Below are 20,432 nucleotides of genomic sequence, written 5' to 3' on the forward strand. Positions count from 1 at the left end.
CTTAAGATTTTGATTGGAATGGCATTGAATTTACAGATATTATTTGAGGAGAAGCTGGCATTTTTATAATCCTGAATCTTGAGAACACAGTATATTTCTGTTTATTTGGAAACACAACAAAATGATGTCATTCAACAAAACTTAAAAATTTTCTCTGTCAAGGTCTTACATATTATACACTGCTTGATCACTCCTAGGTACTTTAATTTTTTGTTGCTCAGGGTTTTATTTTTTTTACTACGGTAAAATATATATAACTAAAATTTACCATTTTAACCACTTTTAAGTATACAATCCAATGACATTAAGTATATTCACAATGTTGTATAACCATCATCCCTATTTCCAGAACTTTGTCATTACCCCAAACAGAATCTGTACCCATTAAATAATAACTCTCTATCAACCCTTCTGCCCTTGGTAAACTCTATTCTAGTTTCTGTATTTGGCTATTCTAGGTACCTCAAATAAGTGGAATCATATAATGTTTGTCCCTTTGTGCCTGATTAATTTTATTTAGCATAATGCTTTCAAGGTTCATCCATGTTGTAGCATGTGTCAGAATTTCATTCTTCTTTATGACTGAATAATATTCCATTGTGTATATATAAATATATATACACATCACATTTTGTTTATCTGTTCATCTGTTGATGGACATTTGGATTGTTTCCACCTTTTGGCTATTGTGAATGATGCTGCTGTGAACATTGGTGCACAAGTATTTGCTTAAATCCCTGCTTTCTAGGAGGGGATCTGGGGATCTTATTGTAATTCTATGTTTAACTTTTTGAGAAACCGCTAAACTATTTTCCACAATGGTTATACTACTTTATGTTCCCACTGGCAATACACACAGATTACAGTTTCTCCACATCCTGGCAAACACTTGCTATTTCCCATTAAAAAAAAAAAAATCCTAATGGGTGTGAAGTGGTATCTCATTGTGGTTTTGATCTATATTTCCCTAATGACTAATGATGGTGAGCATCTTTTTACTTGCTTATTGGGTATTTGTGTATCTTCTTTAGAGAAATGTCTATTCATGTCCTTTGTCAATTTCTGAACTAGGTTTTGTTTTTTTGTCATTGAGTTATAGGAGTTCTTATATATTCTGGATATTAATCCTTTATCAGATATATGATTGGCAAATATTTTCTCTCATTCTATAGGTTGCCTTTTCATTCTTGTGATAGTGTCCTTTGATACATCCAATGTTTTAACTTTGATGAAATTCAATTTAATTATTTTTTCTTTAGTTGCCTGGTGTCATATCCAAGAAATCACTGCCAAAATCACTATATGAAGGTCTTCCCCTATGTCTTCGTCTAAGAGTTTTACAGTTTTAGCTCTTATATTTATGTCTTTGATCCATTTTGAGTTAATTTTTGCATATGGTATAAAAGTCCATCTTCGGGCTTCCCTGGTGGCGCAGTGGTTGAGAATCCGCCTGCCGATGCAGGGGACATGAGTTCGTGCCCCGGTCCAGGAAGATCCCACATGCCGCAGAGCGGCTGGGCCCGTGAGCCATGGCCGCTGAGCGTGCGCGTCCGGAGCCTGTGCTCCGCAACAGGAGAGGCCACAACAGTGAGAGGCCCGCATATCGCAAAAAAAAAAAAAAGAGTCCATCTTCATTCTTTTGCATGTGGATAAACATTTTTCCCACCATCATTTGTTTAAAAGACGGTCCTTTGTGCACTGAATGATCTTGTCACTCTTGTCATTCAGGTCACTAATTCCGTTTCTGTAGTGATCATTATCTCCTTCAGTCCATCTACTCAATTTTTTAAAACTCTAAAATCATATTTTTTTTGCTTGGAAGAATCTTTCTGCACCCCATGCCCTTCCCCATTGTGGTCATCTTATCTCCGTTAGCAATTTCATTTTGCCAGGACATTGCTGTTCTGGTTATTTTGTTTTATTCTTCTTCCCAGTTACTGGGTGCCTTAAGGCATGTTATTACTCTTTACATATTCAAGATTCAGTCTTGGGTCTACCTTTTGGAAACCCTCAACAATGGCAATAAATGGGAGATAGAGCATTTCTGCCCTTGTAGGTTTGTGGTATACCAACTGGCAAGCTGTCAGTCGTTTGGCAAAGTACCAAGAGCAGGCATTTCTGTTTGGTTTCTAAAGGTACAAAAGTCAGAGACTTGCCAGCCTCAGAGAGTGAATTCAGCCCTTTTGTTCAGCTCCCTGTAGTTCCTTAGGGGCAAAGGAGAACACCAGGTACTCCTATTAACACTCACATAAGCCACCACTGCCCTTCCTTTAGGGCACCTACCGATCTCCACAGATGAAGAGAGATCTCTCTCCAGGATTTCTGGTGTTTTGATCCTCTTCTCTGGGCTCTGCACTATTGAACCTCAGGTTTTCCTTAGGCCCATATGGGAAAAAGTCTTGTACGTGTACCAGACAGAGCTTGAGATTTGCTTAGACACTTCAGATACTACCCACCAGACCCGCCAGCTCCTCTGCTCAGAAAAGGCAAATGAGTTTGGATTGAGGTTGATAGAGAAAGGCAACAGGGATGCATGCATTCAAGTTGCTGTTTTCCAGACTCCCCGCCATTTGTTTTCTTCCAACAGCAAAAGTGTTAACAGGAGACTATTTGTCAAGCAACGTCAAAAACCTTGTGCTGGGATTCCGGTTCTGCCCTTCTGCTCAGACCTAACATAGCAAAGACGTATCTCTTGATTTCCAATCTCTCAAGCCTGCTCTTCCTCCATCCTTCCCCATCTCCGTACACAGCACCACCATCCACACAGTTGCTCAAGCCAAACAGCAAGGAGTTACTATTGATTCCTCTCCTCCCTTACATTTCATATCCAATCTATCACCAAGTCCTGTGGACTCTACCTCTGAAAGATACCCTGAAACCATTCACTTTTCTTCCTCTCCACAATGATCGTCCTAGTGCACATATCTTTCATATGAATTTCGACCACAGCTTCCTAACAGTCTAACAGGCCTCCCAGAATCCACTCTTGCCCTGCCTATAATCTGGTCTCTATGGAGTGGCCAGAAGTGACTTTTTCCCCAATTAAAATAAGTTCAAACATTACAGAAACGTTGGAAGTATAGTAAAAGAACTTTTTAAAATCCTGAATCATTTGCAAGTTGTCAGTTTGATGCTCCATGACCCTCTTGATACTTCAGCATGTATTTCTTTTTTTTTAATATTTATTCATTTATTTATTTTGGCTGCACCGGGTCTTAGTTGCGTCACGCAGGATCTTTAGTTGTAGCATGTGCACTTCTTAGTTGCGGCATGCGGGCTTCTTAGTTGCAGCATGCGAACTTAGCTGTGGCATGCATGCAGGATCTAGTTCCCAGATCAGGTATCGAATCTGGGCCCCCTGCATTGGGAGTGTGGAGTCTTACCCGCTGGACCACCAGAGAAGTCCCATCATATATTTCTTCTGAACAAGACATGCTCTTTCATAATCATGATATAAGGATCAAAGTCAGGAATACTGATGTTACTACCACCTAATCCTCAGGCTCTATCCCATTTTCTCCAGTTGCCCCAATTAAGTTCTTTATAGTGAAAAGGCCCGTCTAGAATCATGCACTCTAGACCAGTTCCCTCATTCTTTCCTTGACTTTCTTCACCTTGAGATTTTGAAAATGTCTCTCAATTTGCACTTGTCTGATGTTTTCTCATGAATAGATGACATCAGGAATCTCAGCGAAGTAATGCAGAATTCCCACTGGATCCTATCAGGTGGTACATGATTTCATTTTGTCATATGATTGATGATGTTTACTTCGATCACTCAAGGTGGTTATCTGCTAGGCTTCTCTACTGTCAAATTATTCTTGGTATTTTGTATTTTGGGGGTACTTTTAAAATATTAGTCCTTTGTATTTTGTGGAGAGGTACTATGAAACTAAATATTCCATTTCTCTTCAAATTTTTAATTAGCTTATATGTGCATGGACTTGTGGTTTCCTATTTTATTAAATTCAATAAATTTACAAATTGTATGTATTGTTTATGGGGTTATAACTCATTACTATTATTATTTATTTTGATGTTCAAACTGTGCTCTCTTCCAACAGGGAGTCTGTTCTAGTTGGCCTGTGTGTCCTTCTGACATGTCCCTACAATTCTCTGAGCCTATCCTTGCTGTCTAGCACAACAAGATACTCCAGAATCATCCAGTACTTTCCCTGATTCAGCTCTGGAATCTGCCATTTCTTAAGGACCTGTTATTCCTTTTAGAGGAAAGTGGTATTTAGGAGACAAGATCTGGGGGTGCTCATTGCTGTTGGGGTGTTGCTGTTCTCAGGTCCTCTCAGTGAAAAGAGCTAGGGAATATATGCATATCATCTGTAACATACATTTATATACCACATATATACATACGCACATACATTTACACTGATATTTATTTCTACATCTGTGTATTGAAAACCATGAGTTCATACTGACACATCTAATTCCGGTCCAACACCAGAGTTTCTATTTTCTTGTCCTTCCATATTTGTATCACCCTTCTCTGACAGTAAGAAACTTGGCTCCCATTTTCCTTATTATATTTATTTATTTGACCAATCCCTTTGTTTGTAACCAATCTCCCACCTCTGCCACCAGCTGTTCCCCAGGCCCACATCTTCTGCTTTGGCTCTGACTCCCTATTCTGAGCCAGCCGCATGCCACCCTGCTCCCCTCCAACACACATGGATGTCCTCCTCATGCCACACTGGCTCCCCCCACGGACATCTTCCTCTTTCTGCTTTGGCTCTGATTCCCGGCTGTGTGTCACCCCTCCTGAATGACAGCCTCCTCACAATGTTTGGGCTTGAAGACCCTAACATTGGGCCACTGCCCTAACATTGGGCCACTGTGGCTCTCTACTCCCACCCCCTTGCTACAAGGTAGGTGCCTACCTTGTTTTACCCTCCTCCTGGCTTTATGACTAGACTGTTAGGGAAGGGAAGCAGAGGAAGAAGAGAAAGGTTTTTTAAAAACATGTAGCTTCTTTTTCCTCAAAATTCTCTAATGGCTTCCCATCACACTTAAAATCCAAAACCTCCCTCAGTGCTTTTAAAACGCCACATGATCTGGTCTCTATCCACCTCTCAAATCTCATGTACCATTCTCTCTTTTCACCACTAAGTTCCAGGCACATGGGCCTGTACTGTTTCCTGGACCACACCAAGGTCATTCCTACCCTAGAGTTTTTGTACTAGCTGACCTCTGCTTGAACCCTGACCACCAATCTAAGTAACTAGTACTTAGTTCCCTCTCTCCCATCACCCCATTTGAGTTATATTTACACAGCAGTTACTGATATTTTATTTGTTTGTCTCTGCCCACCAAAATCTAAGAAAGTTCCATGAGAGCTGGTTCCTACCAACTGCTGTTTTTCAGCCTCTGGTGAAAGAATGCAACTGTAAAAAGCAAGGCTCTATCACAGCTCTATCCTGTGAGGCAAGTGATGCCTGGCAGTGGTCCCTGTGCACTTTGTTCATCAGGGAGGTACTGAACACTGCCTGCCTCCCTTAATACTGTAACCAGTGTGTAACCATCACTATTACAGCCTCTATAGCCACCAGTGGAATGACTGTCATGGGTAATACCTCCATTACCTGTGTCAGAGCTTGGATGCTTGTGTTGATGTCACCACTGGCTACTTGGGAGATAATGAAATTGATTGTGGATGCTGTATTACTGTGCATATCATCAAAGTGTGGAGAAACAGCCCGGATCCTAGAGAGTGGAGCAAAGGAAAATATTCAATCTTTATTATAAGGTATCCCAATGAGTTGGAATTATGCAATTCCCCACTAGATCCAGGTTTTAGTAAAGAACTGCTATTAGTCAGAGAGTAATCTGTTCTAAAAAGTTCTAACTGCACAGAGAGCTCTTTTCAACATATACACTCTGAGGATCATGAACTGCTTATACTTAAATGAAATGGGTTAACTTACTTGGGTTCAGGAATAAGGACTGGTTCAAAAATGTCATCCAGTTTGTGCTGAACAAGTTCTGGCATTTCACATCGGACTGTACCATTGTCATTCTCAATCTCATCTAGATCCAGCTGGAATTCTCGGCGAACCATCTGGGCTGCCTCAGGATGCCCACTCATGCTTCGGGCTTGGCTAAGGGAAGCAAAAGCAGGCTCCTGAACTAAAAGAGACTTTTTAACCAAAGGGCAAGAGTAGCACTGCCAGCTGCCCCAAAGCTGCAAGACAGATGTTCAACTTCTGGTTTCAGCCCCCCTGAATGATTTAAGTCCTTGAGTCTAAGCAAGTGCCTTCAACGGGCAACAACACTGGTTCATGAATATCCTAAGAGAGAAGATTGACTTGTACTTACAGTACTGCCAAGTTGTAAGTATTCTCTCTAGTTCACTAAAGCCAACAAACCTTGTACGCTATTCCAGTTGGGGCAGTAAATAGTAAAGAATATTTATATTGACTCAAAGCTCACTACTTCTGGGCAAAAATTTAAGAAATATCTAGACTGCCTGGCTCTTTTCTACCAATTTAACCAGTGTTTACGTTTTTCTAATTATAAGCATCATCCCATGCAGTGTTCAGTAAATTTTATACTTGAGGGACAGTCAATCACCTCTTTTTAGGAATATTCACTCTCAGGTCAGGCCAGCATTACATCCAAGCAATAGATATTCACAGTCTCCAAATTCAAATTGGTTAAAATTATACTCATGATATGATCCAAAATAGAGCTATCTTGCTTAGAAGGCAGTGTTTTGAGTCCCTAAGCCCATTCTGGGTTGCATGCACTTTACTCAGCCTTATCTGATGAATAGGAACCTGTGCACGACCAAACATAACACAAGGAAGAAGGTGAGCCCATATTTTAGCCACATGACATTGAGTTGACACTTCTGCTAGCCAGTGGACTTTCAGGGAAGGCTTGATTCATGGGATACTTGGACACCCTCTACCTGGTTATAAAGTCTACACCAATAGCCCTCCAGAGGGGATGAATCCAAGTCAGAAGTTAGAAAGATATAAGAGCCCTGCTAATGAGAAATTAGCAGGCAGTACTTACATCCTATAAGTGCGATACATAATTCTGTCCACGGAAAAGCAGTGAAAGAAGGCACAAGACTATTTAGAAGTGGTTTTGAGACAAAGACAATGAAGACTGAAGGATTTAACATTTGGTTCCAAGACATTTACCCAGACACTGTGTCATGCATGATAATGGCTACAAGAACTCAAGATTATGTTACAGGATAAGCTCTAAGCACACAAGGCAAAGTCCACAGAGATGCTCTCAGACAACTATCTCCATCCACATACTTGAGTCTGGAGGACATGTCCTCAGCTGGTCCCTTGCGTAGCATGTTGGTATTGGAGCTTATGCTCTGTGTGCGCTGAGGTTTCTCTTCCACCTGTTTTACTGGTGCAGCAGAAGGCCTCTTTGCTGACCGCTTAATCCTCTCCTCAAGCATGCTCATATCCTTTTCAGAAAGCTGTCAAAAGAGACCAAATTTAATTTATTAGCACACCCCTCTACTAGAATATGAAGAGAATTAAAAACCTAAATGGAAGACCCAAGAATTAATATCCATTTTCATGTCGAAGCAAACAGAACCTCGTATGTAGGGTAAGTTTCCTTTCAAAACACTACATCATTTTAAAATCAACTACTGCTAAAACCTGACTTGCTATATAAGAGAACATATGAAAGAAGGAAAGGACAGAAAAGGAAAGGCTATGAATAACTACAAATAAAAAGGTCAAGAATTAAATGAAGCGTCCTCATTTTTTGGTATTACCACTAACTAGCTGTGTGACTATGGGCAAGAAGCTTCACTTTTGGTCATCTGTAAAATTCCCATCTGCTTTATTTCCTTCACTGGCCTTGTAGTGAGGATTTAATAAGATTAATACAAGTAAAAATATATAAGCACAGGGTAAATACACGTGCTACTAAGAGGTAACTGGAGTGAAGAACAGGTCCAGCCACAGTAGTGACTGGCTCAGAGGAAGTAAGGAGTCAAAAGCAGAACCTTCTGTGCTTGGAGAGTCTGGCTCATAGCTGCAGCTCAAGACCCTTTTGATCTGACAGGTACCAGAATCCACATTATATACAAGTGAGTACTTGTTCACTAGAAAATAAATGCACTAAAAATTACTGAGGAGATTGCCAGGCAGAATTTAAATCCCAGACTAGCTCAGATTTCTTGATTCAAAAATAGTTTTCATCTAAAGCAAATTGTTATGAGGAGAATGCTCAGAAAAGAACATCTAATTTCCAGTAAAACACAGCCTGAATGTCCTACAGTAATCAGAGACACCCTCAAAGGTTTATATGGATTCTAGGACATATCGATAGGCTGAGTTTTAACAAAAAGTGGTAAAAACTTAGAGTTGAGATGGCATGAAACTTGACACCTAAGTGATCCTGCAATTCACAACATGCTGAAAATGTTCAGAGAAAAGTCACTCACAGTTCCAATCAGTTTGAACACCTGATCCCCGTGTACATTGTACACTGTAACGATGGTGTTGAGGGCAGCATTGCGCACAGCATTGTCGCGGTCTCCTATGTGAATCGCTATCTCCTTTAAGGCTTTTCCTGGGGTTGGTTGGCAAACATTCATGCCATAGGACTCGACCAGACACCCTAGTTCTTCTAGGCACTCTGGGGAGAGAAAGGCTAGATTAAGGAGACTCAACAGAGATTTGGCATAGAGACCTATCTTTACTAGATACATTTTCCCTGGCATACATGAAGGTCTAAAATCTTATTCTGGCTCTGCCTTGAATTCTTCCTTGATTACTGCCTTCTATAAAATACACAATTGAAACAGTGGTGTTATAGCAAGGGCTCCTAGAAGAAAGAGATGCCTGTGAGTCAGATGGCCCCTGTGCACTTGATTTTGTCACCAGGGTGGTACTGAGTGGTGCCTGTATCACCTGATACTGTGGCTCCACCAGTGTGCAACTCATCACTCTCACAGTCCAAATCAGAAGGTTAGAATCAAGAAATTTCCTGGTTCATCTATAAATTATTTCTTTTAGAGGTCACTGTTGCAGACCTAGGGCTCTATTTAAATTGTTGCTTTACCTGCTCTCTGCTTAGAGTTTTTGGATTTGGTTCCTTCCATGATGAAGGGGAACATCTTGCTGGCTGGGTAGACAAGGCACATCCGGTTCAGGATGGCACGGACATCTTTACGAATGACATCCTTTGGTTCTCCGACCTAGTCAACAAGGAAAATAATGATTAAGTGATGCATTCTCTGAGTAGCAAAGGTACCCCCTTGTGTGTCACTACATCTTGAAAGAATAAAATGAGCGGTAGAAGGTATCATCATCATACAATAAATGAAGAGGGGAGAGGGAATAAAAGTACAGGAACTGAAGTAGCTGGGAACTTGAGTAATCTTCCAAAGTGAGAACAACACATTACCTTGAGGATGAGATAGGGGATGAAGGAAGATGCTTCATTCTCAGTAAGATGATACTCCTCCTCACTCAGCAGGGTGAAGAGCAATTTTAAATATTCTAGGGCTTTCATTAGGACGCTTGTATTGGTGTCAAAAAACCGCAGGGTAAGCCACTTTAAGATAAGATCCAGGCAACCAATGACACCCTCTTTTTCACTCTCCAAGTGCTTGAAACAAAACAATACAAAACCCTCACAAATTAGACTATAAAAATTTAAGTTCTATTAGGCAAGTAACTCTCAAATTTTACTGCAGTGCAAAAAGAAAATGATAGATTTTTAAGCCTCCATTTAAGACCCCAAATTATAGACATATAGTCATTTATTCTATCAGATAATAAGAAAGCTCTAAAAACAGAGAACATGGTGTATTCCAGTTCCTTCTCAATTCATGCAAACTTCCGATGATTTCACAGGGCTCAGTATTTTCATGCCTGAGATTCATGCATATTTATTTTGTTGCAAACTTACATCAACCATGACAGCAAGGGCTTTGTTGTGATGCTGAAAGTCTGAGTGAAACATCTCATCTTGTAACCATTTAGCCACACAGCTAGACATCTGAGTTTTTAGTTGCTCAATGTATTCATCCCGCGGAGTAGTAAAATTCCACTTCAGCACCTGAAAAAAAAAACAGTGAAAAGGAGCTGTAAGGTGTTCAACTGAAATGTGGTAGAGAACTCTATTTAAAGCAGCTGCAGGAATCAGTTTAATAGGATATTTTTAAATTCACCAAGATTAATGTATAATTAAGTATAAATGCAAAATGTACTCTCAATCTGTCTGTCATACTTCTGGAAGCTTAACTCTGAAAATCTTCTAGGAATAGAATTTTCAGCAATTCTTACTAGAAAAATCAATGATCTATTATTGTATAACATGGTGGATACTGTTGGTACAATTTTAATAAAGGGCAAATTTGAAATATCTATCAAAATTTTAAATGTACATATTATTCTAGGAGTTTAATATAAATATACTTACATATGTGCACAAAACCTATATTCAAAGATGCCTATGGCAGTATAGTTTTTAAGAGTGAAAGATTATAAGTAACCTAAATGTTCAACATAGTGGGTTGAGGATAAAGAAAGGTACATACACATGATGCATCAATAAACAGAATGAATGCATACATGCGTTGTAGATATGGAATGATCTTTAAGATATATATTTCAAATACCATTAAAAGAAAAATGTAAGATTCAGAACAAAGAGTATGGCATGTTCCCATCTGTGTAAAATGAGGGCCATATATTTATATATATATGATTGTATAGGTATGGAATATTATTATTTCTGGAGTAACACACAAAATAACTGGTCATAACATCCTCCCTGTGTAGGGAGACTGGAGTGGGAGACATGCTTTTCATACTTTCTGTACTTTTTTTGTATTGTTTGAATTTTTAAAAATTCTAATGTATATATTTTGAAAAGTTTTAACTGATTAATAAAACGAAAACAACATCAAAAGCGAAATGATCAAACTAGCCATATATAGTTACAGCCACTATGGAGAACAGTATGGAGGTTCCTTAAAAAACTACACATAGATCTACCATACGACCCAGCAATCCCACTACTGGGCATATACCCTGAGAAAACCATAATTCAAAAAGAGTCATGTACCAAAATGTTCATTGCAGCTCTATTTACAATAGCCAGGACATGGAAGCAACCTAAGTGTCCATCGACAGATGAATGGATAAAGAAGATGTGGCACATATATACAATGGAATATGGATAAAGAAGATGTGGCACATATATACAATGGAATATTACTCAGCCGTAAAAAGAAATGAAATTGAGTTATTTGTAGTGAGGGGGATGGACCTAGAGTCTGTCATCAGAGTGAAGTAAGTCAGAAAGAGAAAAACAAATACCATATGTTAACACATATATATGGAATCTAAGAAAAAAAAAAAAAAGGTCGTGAAGTACCTAGGGGTAAGACGGGAATAAAGACACAGACCTACTAGAGCATGGATTTAAGGATATGGGGAGGGGGAAGGGTAAGCTGTGACAAAGTGAGAGAGTGGCATGGACATATATACACTACCAAACGTAAAACAGATAGCTAGTGGGAAGCAGCTGCATAGCACAGGGAGGTCAGCTAGGTGGTTTGTGACCACCTAGAGGGGTGGGATAGGGAGGGTGGGAGGGAGGGAGATGCAAGAGGGAAGAGATATGGGAACATATGTATATGTATAACTGATTCACTTTGTTATAAAGCAGAAACTAACACACCATTGTAAAGCAATTATACTCCAATAAAGATGTTAAAAAAGAAAAAAAAAGCGAAATGATCAAACTAGCCATATATAGTTACCAAGTCTATCTTTTAAGGTCAGGTACAAGAAAGAATAAAGGAGTAGTATATTACATATGTGTAGTTGATTAAAAAAAAATCAATGACTACTTTCCAGTCTTTGATTCTAAAAACAAACAAAAAAAACCCCCAAAAAGAGTCTTACAGAAACAAGATATAATTTATAAGCAAAAGATTCAGTTAATTATTAGATATTTCACAATGATATGAATTTCAGACAGAAAAATTATTCTTGATTACAAAACGAAACTAAAACAAACAAGCAAAAAACTCCTGAAGATTCTTATTTCTTCCTTACCTTTAATCCTTTCTCATCTTTCATTCGTTGCTCCTTTCCATTTGGAACAACAATAAAAATAGGACCAGATTTGTCTTCATCTTCCTTTAAGCTGGTTTTGCTTGGTACTTTCTTTCCTTGTGCAGTCTACAACCAAGGTACAGGGAATACTGATTAGCTTAGACTACTCCTTCTTGGGAATTCGCTGTTACTGCCCAGCAAAAGGGCACTATATAAACCAGAGACACCTTTCTATATCATATTCCAAATGAAACAAACAAATGAACCATAGAATCTTGCATTTGATATGTTTGTGTACAGGTTTTCTAAAAATGTTTCTAATAGCACTCTTAAGTAACTGCTGGTTAGTCCTTGGGCTGGCATGTGATGTGGTTGGAAAAGCTGCTATTATATATCATTGGTCTGGGTTACTGGGTTACTATTTCTGATTCTTGGATAGTTCTTTTAAAATAATTATTGATATAACTGACATATAATGGATAGTTCTTTTCTTTCTTGGAATCTTCAACACTGTTTATAGCTTTCCATATTAATGACATTTTGAATGGTATGCACACATTTCACATAACTTGAGAAAACTTTTCTGTTTCTCTGTATATAAAATGTATCTCTATAACATTACTGTAACTGGAGACCCTTTGAACCTGTTTCTAGAGAGAAATTTCCTAGAAACATTTTAAATACTTAAGTTACTAAAGTGGCTTTTAGGGACTTCCCTGGTGGTCCAGTGGTTAAGAATCCATCTTGCAATGCAGGGGACACCGGTTCAATCCCTGGTCAGAGAACTCAGATCCCACATGCTACGGGGCAACTAAGCCCGCGTGCCACAACTACAGAGCCCACGTGCTCTGGAGCCCGCGCACCACAACTGGAGAGAAGCCCGCGTGCTGCAACGAAAGATCCTGCGTGCCTCAACTAAGACCCGATGCAGCCAATAAATAAATAGATAGATTTTTTTTTAAGTGGCTTTTAAAAAGAATCCAAGATCTAGAATCCTTGTATCAGATGGAAAGAAATTGTGAACACATGGTATATATATTTAAGGTAAAATTTGAATTTAATTACTGGAATTATTATTATTATATTATAAATATAGCAAAAGTCTGCTATTTTTAGTAGGCCAGCATTTCTTTCTAGTTCAAACACTTAAGTCATTCAGTCAAAACAAATGTGAGATCATTTATGTGAAACTGCTTTGTAAACTGCAAAAGACTGAAAAGAAAGTTGCATTAAGAACAGAGTCAAAAATACTTCAAAGCACTTGTGATCAAAATACTGAAATAAGCGCTTGTTAAATTTGGGAGGAGGAGAGGGAGAAGGACAGGAAAAGAACAGCTTCACTGGATAGTTCAGAAGATAATTACTCATTTAAATTAACTCACTGAGTTGAAGGACCCAAGCATAGGGAGGGAAAATGAGTAACTAATATTTAGAAGAATGGCCACGGAGTGGCCCTTCTATAATGTGGATGTAATAATAAATGTACTGGATAATAAAACATTTCCTACTCTGCATACTTTCATCAGTTACATGCAGTTAATGAAATAGTTTTCTCTATTTATATTTACTATTAGATTTACTACTGATTGCACAGTTTTGCAATTTTCCTTTTGTAAGTATTAAACAGTCAATTCTTTGAATACAGTGACAAGCTCTGAATCTTGATATAGAAACTGATGACAATTTGCTATGATTCAAAAAATTAAATGAAAACACACCCAGGGGATATTTAAGGTTGAGCATTTGAACACATTTCTTTAAATTGTCCAACTCTGCATGGATGCTAAAAGGATTGGTGATGCATCAAATCCCATCGGTGTGGGGACAGAAGATATTTCCTTTTAGTCTAATCAGAACACCTATTATAATGACTTTCTGCCAAATGTAAAGGAAGTTGCCTACTACTGAAAATCTCCCTCAAAGTCCTGGATGACAGAAACCCTGGCAGTAGCTCTTGAGAATAGGAGTCTTTGTTTTGAGGTAACATTAAAAGTGAGACACAGAAACTTGTATAAATAAGTACTTTATAATTAGATAATATCAAGAGTAGTAATAATCTTTCATATGTAATATAATCTTTGCTAAAAGAATGACTCAGTGTATAAAACACTTAAAAGCAATTCTACATCTAAGTTGCAGAATTAACATACCTTTGCTTTAGAGGAAACTCCTAGAGCTTTGGCCTTTTTTGGATCAGGCTTGGGTTCTACAGTGCCAGAAACAGAATCTTCAACAGGTGCTTGAGAAAAAAAAAAACATGTACTATAAACATAAACTCTAACTAATATCACTATATTCTGGGCAGGTTAAATATATAATGATGGTGAGAAAGCCAGTAGTTTTAAATACATCTATTAAAAAATTATTTTTATTTTATTTTTTTGAAAAGTTTTTTTTAAACAAATGTATCCATTTTTAAAGCACTTTCAGTTAGATTTTTTTCCTAATCTTTTTTCTCCCCGATTTCCTCATGAAATTAATTCAGAAAATCTGCATCTCCTTTATCAACATTTAAACTGCAGTTTAAAACCATTTTCTAAATAGCAGTTAAAAAACCTTTATGTTAGACTGATACTTCCTTAAGGGAACAGTCTATCACCTTTGATACTATAGTAAACTATATATACCATATAGCAAGATCCCAATAAATGTTATAACTGAATATATACTTTGATACCAACAATTTAACACATGTAAAATTTCTCACTTTATACCAACAATAATTTCTACCCCACTAAACAGAATATTATTATTTTGTTTAAGCAATAAGTCTAGAAGAGCAGCGGTTACAGATCAGTGTTCTATTTGTACATTTTGGAATTTTAACATTAGGATGAAGAAATCAAGAATTTTCCCTTGAAGAAGTTTAGTAAATATTAGAATGGATCAGCAAACAGCCAAGTGTAGTGGAAGGGGAACTCATTTATGAATGAGTTAAGCAGAGGTCTCTGCTGGTTCAGCCACTGGCTGGCTGTTTGGCCTTGTGCAAGTCACTTAACCTTTGGTGTTCCTTACCTGTTAATAAAGAGGGTTAAGCTAGATGGTCCCAATTCTCCTTCTAACTGTAATATCCAATAGCAGAAAATAATTGTGGAAACCTTAAAAGTAAGATTGAGCACTTGCTTTCTGGAGTATTTCATTGTGATACTCCCGAACTCCTTTTTGGAGTTGGAAATCAAATTATTCATCCTTAAACCCTCAGCACAGTTCCTGGCATAAAACCAGGTAATTTGACAAATGTTTATGAAAGGAGGGTAAGGAGATGGAGGGAGGATTTGGGATCTAAGCCATGAGGAAATGTGATTAAAAAATGAAGGTTTCTATTTCTTTAAGAGTTCCCTTGACTATTTCCTTCCCCTTTAACCCTCTCAAAATAAGAGTTACCTGAGGCAGGCTGGAATTTGGCTGGAGCTGATCCTCCCACGGATTTGGAAGTTGCTTTAGCAGGTGCAGCGGGCTTGGCTGGCATGTTAGCTTTGGCTTTCTCTAACATGGCCAACACCTGATCTTTAGAAGTTGGCTACGGAGACAATATAACAGAGGTGAGAGGCCACATAAATGATATACTCATGCTATGCTTACTAACAGATCTGCTGTCAAATCCTTGAGCTCCTAGTTTTGAAATACCAATGAAGTAAGGGAGGCAGCACATAGTGCAAGAGAAGTAACACATTATGAAGTCACAGTAAATTAGCTGCCATTCTAGAAGGTCACAATTTTCATCCCTGCAAAGACAGCAGATTCTTTAGAAGTTCTACACTACTAAACATTTTATTTCTGCTCTCACTGGGATTTCAAGTTGAAACTCATAGGAGGTTAATATGATCTTTTGCCTATATAAATTCATGTTCAATATTTTTCTAAATGGCTTTTAACAGCAGCAACAAGTAGTAGTACTTTTAGTTTCCCAGTAGCCTTGGCCATTTTCTCATATCCTAAATGCATCATGAAGAATGGCAAGGCATCTTGGGCCTTCTTTCGCACATCTCCGTTGCGATCCTCTAGGCAGGAGTAGAGGTGGGGAACACAAAGGATAAGGTCTGTGGGGGTGGAACGGAGAGTCGGTAGTTTCTCAGCCAGCCAGCCCAGAAGCTGCCAAAAGAAATAAAGACCAGTTACACACTGCACATAGAAAACTGTCATTATTTATGATCTTCAGCTTAATGATTTTATCAGTACTAAACACTGAATTAGTTCTCACACTACAACTTTCCAGTGTGAAATCAGTCATTTCCATTGTCCAATTAAATGATGAACATGCAATGAAGATAATCAGCTAAGATAAGGACACAGTTTTTTGGACCACGTTTGAGCATTAAGTTATAAAGCTTTAATAGTTCTTAATGCATCTTAAACTTTCACTTCTTTTTTAATTCTAAGAACTATTCAGCTAGAGAAGATGCAAAATATTTATTTGATTAGAAGATGACAAGTTCTACCAGGACTTCTGCTTTCTGCCTTACATAGACAGTTTTTCTCTATATCTCTAAAATATTCGTTTTATTTTTTGTTTTGTTTGTTTTTCAGCCATGCCGTGTGGCTTGTGGGATCTTAGTTTCCCGACCAGGGATCAAACTGCAGCCACGGTAGTGAAAGCAGAGTCCTAACGACTGGATGCCAGGGAAATCTGTATTTATTTATTTTTAAAATTAATTTTTTAAACTAAATTTATTTATTCATTTTTGGCTGTGTTGGGTCTTCATTTACTATGCATGGGCTTTCTCTAGTTGTGGTGAGCAGGGGCTACTGTTACTCTTCGTTGTGGTGCGCTGACTTCTCATTGCAGTGGTTTCTCTTGTTGTGGAGCACAGGCTCTAGGTGCATGGGCTTCAGTAGTTGTGGCGTGCGGGTTTCAGTAGTTGTGGCTCGCAGGCTTTAGGTGCATGGGCTTCAGTAGTCGTGGCACGCAGGCTTCAGTAGTTGTGGCTCATGGGTTCTAGAGCGCAGGCTCAGTAGTTGTGGCACACGGGCTTAGTTGCTCTGCAGCATGTGGGATCTTCCCGGGCCAGGGCTCGAACCCGTGTCTCCTGAATTGGCAGGTGGATTCTTAACCACTGCACCACGAGGGAAGCCCTGCATTTATTTTTTAGTTGAGATATTTATTGAGATGATTATATATTCACATGCAGTTATAAGAAATAATACAGAGAGATCCCAGGCACTCTACTCCGTGTCCTCCAACAGTAGCACTTTATGAAACTATACTATAGTATAAACAACCAGGATATTGACATTGATACAATCCACTGATAATACTCAGACTGACCCAGTCTGATTCTGTCTCATTTGTGTATGTGTCTATATTGCTTTCTCTACAATTTTTTCATGTGTTAGTGTATTCCCGCAGTCAAGATTTTGAACAGCTCCATCCCAAGGATCCCATGTGTTGCCTCTTTTATAACCACATTCACATCCCTCCTCCTACTCCCTAATCCCTGGTAACCACTAATCTGTTTATCCATTTCTAAAATATGAGATTTCAAACTCATATAAATAGAATCATATAGTATGTAACTGTTTGGAATTGGAACTGTCAGCACAATTCCTCTGCGATTTATCTAACTTGTTGCATGTATAAATAATTTGTTTCTTTTACTGCTAAATAGTATTACACATATGGATATACAATAGTTTAAGCATTCACCTGTTGAAAGACATCTGGGCTGTTTCCAGATTTTGGCTATTATGAATCAGCTGCTATGAACATTTGTATATAGGCTTTTGTGTAAACATAAATTTTCATTTTTCTGGAATAAATGCCCAAGACTTGCTGGGTCATATAGTAACTACAAGTATAGTCTCGTAAGAAACTGCCCAACTGTTTTCTGGAGTGGCTATACCATTTTACATTTCCACCAGGAGAGTGTTCAAGTTTTTCCACATTCTTGCCAGAATTTGGTGTTATCACAATTTTTTATTTTAGTAATTCTGATAGTTGTCTGTGATTGCAGTTTTAATTTGCATTTCCTTGATGGCCAATAATGTTGAACACCTTTCATGGGCTTATTTGCCATCTGTATATCCTCTTCAGTGAAATGTCTGTTCTTGTCTTTTGCCTATTTTGTAATTAGATTTTTAACTGTTGAGTTTTGAGAGTTCTTTATATATATATATATATATTCTCGATGATAGTCCGTTATCAGACACAGAGGTTGCAAATATTTTCTCCCACTCCAGGCTGTCTTTTCATCTTCTTCACATGGTCTTTTGTAGAGTAAGAGTTCTTAATTTTGATGAGGTCCAATTTATCAAATTTTTCTTTGATGAATTGTGGTTTTGGTGTCTAGTCTAAGAATTCTTTGCCTGAAGAATTTCTATATCTTGAAGGTTTTCTCCTATGTTATCTTTAAAAGTTCTATAGTTTTATGTTCTACATTTAAGCCCATAAATCCATTTTGAGTTAATTCTGGTGTAAGATGTGAGGTTTAGGTAAGGTTTAATTTTTTTGTCTCTGGATGTCAACTGCTCCAGCATCATCTGGTGAAAAGGCCACACTTCCTCCACTGAATTACTTTGGAAACACCGTTGAAAATTAGTTGCTCATATTTGTGTGGGTCTATTTCTGGGTTTCCTCTTCAGCTCCACCTATCTGTATCTATCCTCTTCCTCCTACCCCTTGCTATCACAGTGTCTTTTTTTTTTTTTTTTTTTTTTGCCACACAGCTTGGCTGGGGGGATCAGTTCCCCAACCAGGAATTGAACCTGAGCCCTTGGCAGTGAAAGCATGGAGTCCTAAGCACTGGACCGCCAGGGAATTCCCCACAGTGTCTTGATTATGTTAGCAATTTAATTTCGTAAGCCCTAATATATGGTAGAGAGGTTCTTTCCATTTTTTTCCCTTTGTCAAGACTGTTTTAGCTAGAATATAAATTTTAAAATAACCTTGACTTTGTCTACAAAAAAACTTTCTTGAATTTTGATAAGAATTACATTAAATGCATACATCAATTATGTATACATTAAATGTATAGAACTGACATTTCTAATTTCTACTATGTTAAATCTTCCAATCCACAAACATGGCATGTCTCTACATCTATGTGGGTCTTCCTTGAATGCTTCATCAGCATTTTTGTAATTTTCAGTAGACATATTTTGTATTTGTTTTGTTAAGTGTATAGCTAAGGATTTCATTTTCTTTGGAGTGACTGTAAACTGTACTATGTTTGTAACTTCGGTTTCCATATGTTCAATGTATTATAAAGAAATGTGATTGACTTTTGCCAAATGTGATTGTGTTTATTTTGTATCCTGCAATCTTACTGAACTCATTTATTAGTTCTAGGAGTTTACTTGTAGATTTCCTGGAATTTTCTATGTAAACAGTCATGTTATCTGCAATTACGGATAGTTTTATTTATTCTTTTTCCAACTGTATGCCTTTCATTTCTTTTTCTTGCCTTATTGCAGTGACTAGAACTTCCAGTTCTATGCAGAGTAACAGCAGTGAAAGTGGACATTCTTGCTTTGTTCCTGATCTTAGGGGGAAAGCATTCAGTCTTTAACCACTAAGAATATTATCATTTACAGAGGTTTTTTGCAGATGCTTTTTATTTAACTTGAGTAATTCTCTTCTATTACTAACTTACTGACAGCTTTTATCATGAATAGATGTTGGATTTTCTCAAATCCTTTTTTTGGTCAACTGATAGGATTATATGACTTTTCTTTAGCCTGTTGGTATGATGGGTGACACTGATAGACTTTTGAATGTTGAACTATTTTTATGTCATGATTAAAACCTCTTACTTTACCATTTAAGAGTTCAAGCAAAGAGAAAACTTCACAGAAAGGCTAGTCCTTTAAAAAGTTTGTTAAAAAAGCACATGAAAGGAAAAAAGAAAAGGAAGCACATGAATAAAAAAGCTCCAGGAATTTGGTTTCATATTATTAGCGATTTTATAATGGAACTCATTCTATCCATTCATGTATATTTATTAGGTAGGTCCAAGCCTCTATGAAGGTAGAAGACATGAGTAAAGCAAATCATATTTGTGGTACTAACCTCTTGCCTCAAGAAAGGATTTTCCTTTTTGAGCTCTTCAGAAAGATCTTCCCCCTCCAGCCATTCCTTCATGCCAGTCTGTTCTGCCCAAGCATTCACTGTTGCTAGGGCCGCAGCTCGAACATTGTTCTGAATGGAAGAGAGAATCAATAAAGGTAACACTGCTATGGTTTGGAGGTAGGGAGTGAAGAGCCTGTTACTTTATGAACACGAACAATGGAGGTTTCTCTAAAGTCCACATGAACATACTTGGAACATACTTCATCTTCTTTGAAACAGAATGTAGATCCACGTTGTACTAAAACTCCAAAGTAAATTAGAAACATAAAACTCCAAATTGTAAAGATCCCATACTC

The 20,432-nt window shown here is 37.9% G+C and overlaps 1 protein-coding gene and 2 non-coding genes across 3 annotated transcripts in view; all 3 read right to left on the reverse strand.

Moving 5' to 3' along the window:
- Positions 1-20,432, reverse strand: part of CKAP5 (cytoskeleton associated protein 5) — a 109,432-nt gene that overhangs the window by 14,714 nt on the left and 74,286 nt on the right. Inside the window, exons 24-35 of the mRNA XM_060018807.1 lie at positions 20,077-20,205; positions 15,969-16,163; positions 15,456-15,591; positions 14,222-14,310; positions 12,072-12,197; positions 9,913-10,062; positions 9,406-9,609; positions 9,061-9,196; positions 8,441-8,634; positions 7,287-7,459; positions 5,940-6,113; positions 5,598-5,718 (exon numbers count right to left, since the gene is read on the reverse strand). Of these exons, the coding sequence (XP_059874790.1) occupies positions 5,598-5,718; positions 5,940-6,113; positions 7,287-7,459; positions 8,441-8,634; positions 9,061-9,196; positions 9,406-9,609; positions 9,913-10,062; positions 12,072-12,197; positions 14,222-14,310; positions 15,456-15,591; positions 15,969-16,163; positions 20,077-20,205 (1,827 nt within the window). The remainder of the gene's footprint in view (positions 1-5,597; positions 5,719-5,939; positions 6,114-7,286; positions 7,460-8,440; positions 8,635-9,060; positions 9,197-9,405; positions 9,610-9,912; positions 10,063-12,071; positions 12,198-14,221; positions 14,311-15,455; positions 15,592-15,968; positions 16,164-20,076; positions 20,206-20,432) is intronic.
- Positions 5,452-5,547, reverse strand: LOC132430388 (small nucleolar RNA SNORD67). Its single transcript, XR_009520482.1, has one exon. It is a non-coding gene; the product is annotated as a small nucleolar RNA SNORD67 (small nucleolar RNA).
- On the reverse strand, positions 8,842-8,952 carry LOC132430387 (small nucleolar RNA SNORD67). Its single transcript, XR_009520481.1, has one exon. It is a non-coding gene; the product is annotated as a small nucleolar RNA SNORD67 (small nucleolar RNA).

This window comes from Delphinus delphis, chromosome 8 (genome assembly GCF_949987515.2).
Source record: "Delphinus delphis chromosome 8, mDelDel1.2, whole genome shotgun sequence".
Taxonomy (NCBI): domain Eukaryota; kingdom Metazoa; phylum Chordata; class Mammalia; order Artiodactyla; family Delphinidae; genus Delphinus; species Delphinus delphis.